Source organism: Charadrius vociferus, unplaced genomic scaffold, assembly GCF_000708025.1.
Source record: "Charadrius vociferus isolate BGI_N301 unplaced genomic scaffold, ASM70802v2 scaffold1720, whole genome shotgun sequence".
Taxonomy (NCBI): Eukaryota; Metazoa; Chordata; class Aves; order Charadriiformes; family Charadriidae; genus Charadrius; species Charadrius vociferus.
In genome coordinates, this window is record NW_009646353.1 from 1,505 (window position 1) to 3,918 (window position 2,414).

Consider the following 2,414-nt stretch of genomic DNA (forward strand, 5'->3'; position numbering starts at 1 on the left):
CGTCGGCACGCACCGATGAGCAGGCCATGCTGTCCTCCATCCTCGCCAAAACGGCCATGTAAGCCTCCTGCCGTAACCGCCATGGCACAGCGGGGTGGGCCAGCCCGGCGCGAGGGGACTTCGGGTTGCCTGTGTGCCCTGCTGCCCCCCTGCCTGGCACAGAGGGGCTGGTGGCAACTGGTGTGTGTCCCACAGGCAGTGGCACAGCGACCCTGAGCACCACGCTGTTTGGGGGGAGTGCCGGGGGGCACGGAGCCAGGCCACGGCATGGACCTGGGCGAGCGCCCAGCTCCTCTCTGAGCCTGGGGCCCGGCACCAGGGCTCTCAGGACGCCTGCCAAGCGCTTAATCCTCACAGCCCTTGCGGCATGGCGCAGTGTCCTTCCCCAAGCAGCTGTGTGCGGAGGTCCCCAGGGTACGGGCCAGCCCGTGCTGCAGGAGGCTGCAGACCAAAGCCCCCGGCTCTCCATGCAGCCTCTGTCTGCGTCTGCCCCGGGGCAGTTGCAGGCAAAAGGTCCTTGGTGTTTCCCTCCCGGCAAGCACCCACTCCAGCCTGGCACGCTCCTGTCCAGCTGGGTGTAGCCACGCTGCAAGTTTGGCTTCGGAACAGCCCTGTGCTGTTCATTTTGGGGTGCCGGAGGGTGCGGAAGTCCTGGCCGCCCTCATCTGGGTCTGCCTCAGATGGGGAGGGGACTCGAGGGGAGCGACGAACCCGCAGCGGGACCTGCTGTCTTGTGTCTCCGCAGCAACATCATCGACGTGTCGGCAGCGGACTCGCAGGGCATGGAGCAGCACGAGTACATGGACAGAGCCAGGCAGTACAGGTGGGACCTGCCCTGCTCCCTCGGGGCGCTCGCAGCCCCGCAGAGAATCACAGACCCATAGAATCCCTCAGGGATCATCTGGTCCAACCAACCTTCCTTGGCACGAGCCCGGTCTAGACAAGATAGCCCAGCACCCTGCACAGCTGAATCCTAAAAGTGTCCGGTGATGGGGAATCCGCTGCTTCCCTGGGGAGATTATTCCAATGGCTGATTGCTCTCGTTGTGACACATTTTCCTTTTGTGTCCCGTCAGAATCTCCCCAGGAGTAACTTGTACCCATCACCCCTCATCTTTTCCATGTGACTCCTTGTAAAAAGGGAGTCTCCATCTCCTTTGTAGCCACGCTGTAAATACTGGAACGTGGTGATAAGGTCTCCTGTGAGCCTTCTTTTCTCAAGGCTGAACAAACCCAATTCTCTCAGCCTTTCCTCCGCTCTCTGCCGCAGCAGCACTCTGCTCACTCCTATTGAGCTTGCTGTCCCCCAGGGCCCTTTCCACGGAGCTGTTCCCCGGCCCAGTGGATCCCAGCCTGTGCCGCACTCCCGGGTTACGTTTTCCAGGCGCAAGACCTTACACTTGTTCTCATTGAACTGCATGAGGTTCTTGTTGTCCCACTCTTCCAGCCTGTCCAGGCAGCTCTCCTTTCCCAAGCGTCCACTTCCCCACTCAGTGGGGTGTCGTCAGCAAACTTCATCAGGGTACACTTGATCCCATCATCCGGATCACTTATGAAGGTGTTAAACAGCGTTGGGCCCAGTATCGATCCCTGGGGGACCCCACTTGTGGCAGGCTGCCACTTTGAGAAGGAGCTATCTGCCCCCACCCTCGGGGTGCAGCCGTCAGCCAGATCCCCACCCACCGCACAGACCACTTGTCTGGGCTGTAACGCATCCGTTCCTCTTGGAGAAATCCACGTAGATGATGGGCATGTCCCCAGGAAGGCATCGGGCCTCGGGGTTTTGGCCTCGGGAGAGTAACTCGGTGTGGAGTGGGGCTCCCTGCATCCAGGGAGGTGGTGCTCAGCCCCGCTCCTCTCCCGACACCGCTGGATGAGGCCCGCAGCGGTTCCAGCGGCAGAGCCCTCGTCCCGGCTACGGGCTCGGCGAGGGCGGCTGTGCACAAAGGGCTCCTGTGTTCCCCCCTGGCGCTCGGGGCAGACGGCGGGTGGCTGGATGCGATCGCTCCCGCTTGAAAGGCGCCTGTGTTGGAGAGCTGGAGGCTCCTCATCCTCCCGCCTCGGGGAGTGAAGGGGAGCGAGTGTTGGGAGCGGTGCAGCGTGGCTCACCCTTGGTGGTGCCGGTGTGCGGAGGCGCAGCACCCGAGCCGGGGGACTCCCTGCGTCCCGTCGCTCCCTGGGGTGGGCTGACGCACTCTTCCCCGGTGCCGGCGCTGAGCCTCGCTGCTCTCCCCTCCGCAGCACGCGCCTGGCCATGCTGAGCAACAACCTGACGCACTGGAAGAAGCTCCCGCTGCTGCCGTCTCTGACCAACCAACCGCACCAAGTGCTCGCCAGCGACCCCGTCCCCTTCGCAGACCTGCAGCAGGTGAGGGGCTGGGGGGCAGCTCTGCCCCGCAGCCCTCCCCTGGGCTC

General features: G+C 63.5%; 1 protein-coding gene across 1 annotated transcript; it reads left to right on the forward strand.

The window, feature by feature from the left end:
• Positions 1–8: 8 nt before the first annotated feature.
• LAMTOR1 (late endosomal/lysosomal adaptor, MAPK and MTOR activator 1) lies at positions 9–2,367 on the forward strand (the record flags this gene model as incomplete). The annotated part of the gene is made up of 3 exons (XM_009894125.1): positions 9–58; positions 746–823; positions 2,241–2,367. Coding segments are annotated over 3 exons (255 nt in total), but the record flags the coding sequence as incomplete, so codon positions are not given.
• Positions 2,368–2,414: the final 47 nt, after the last annotated feature.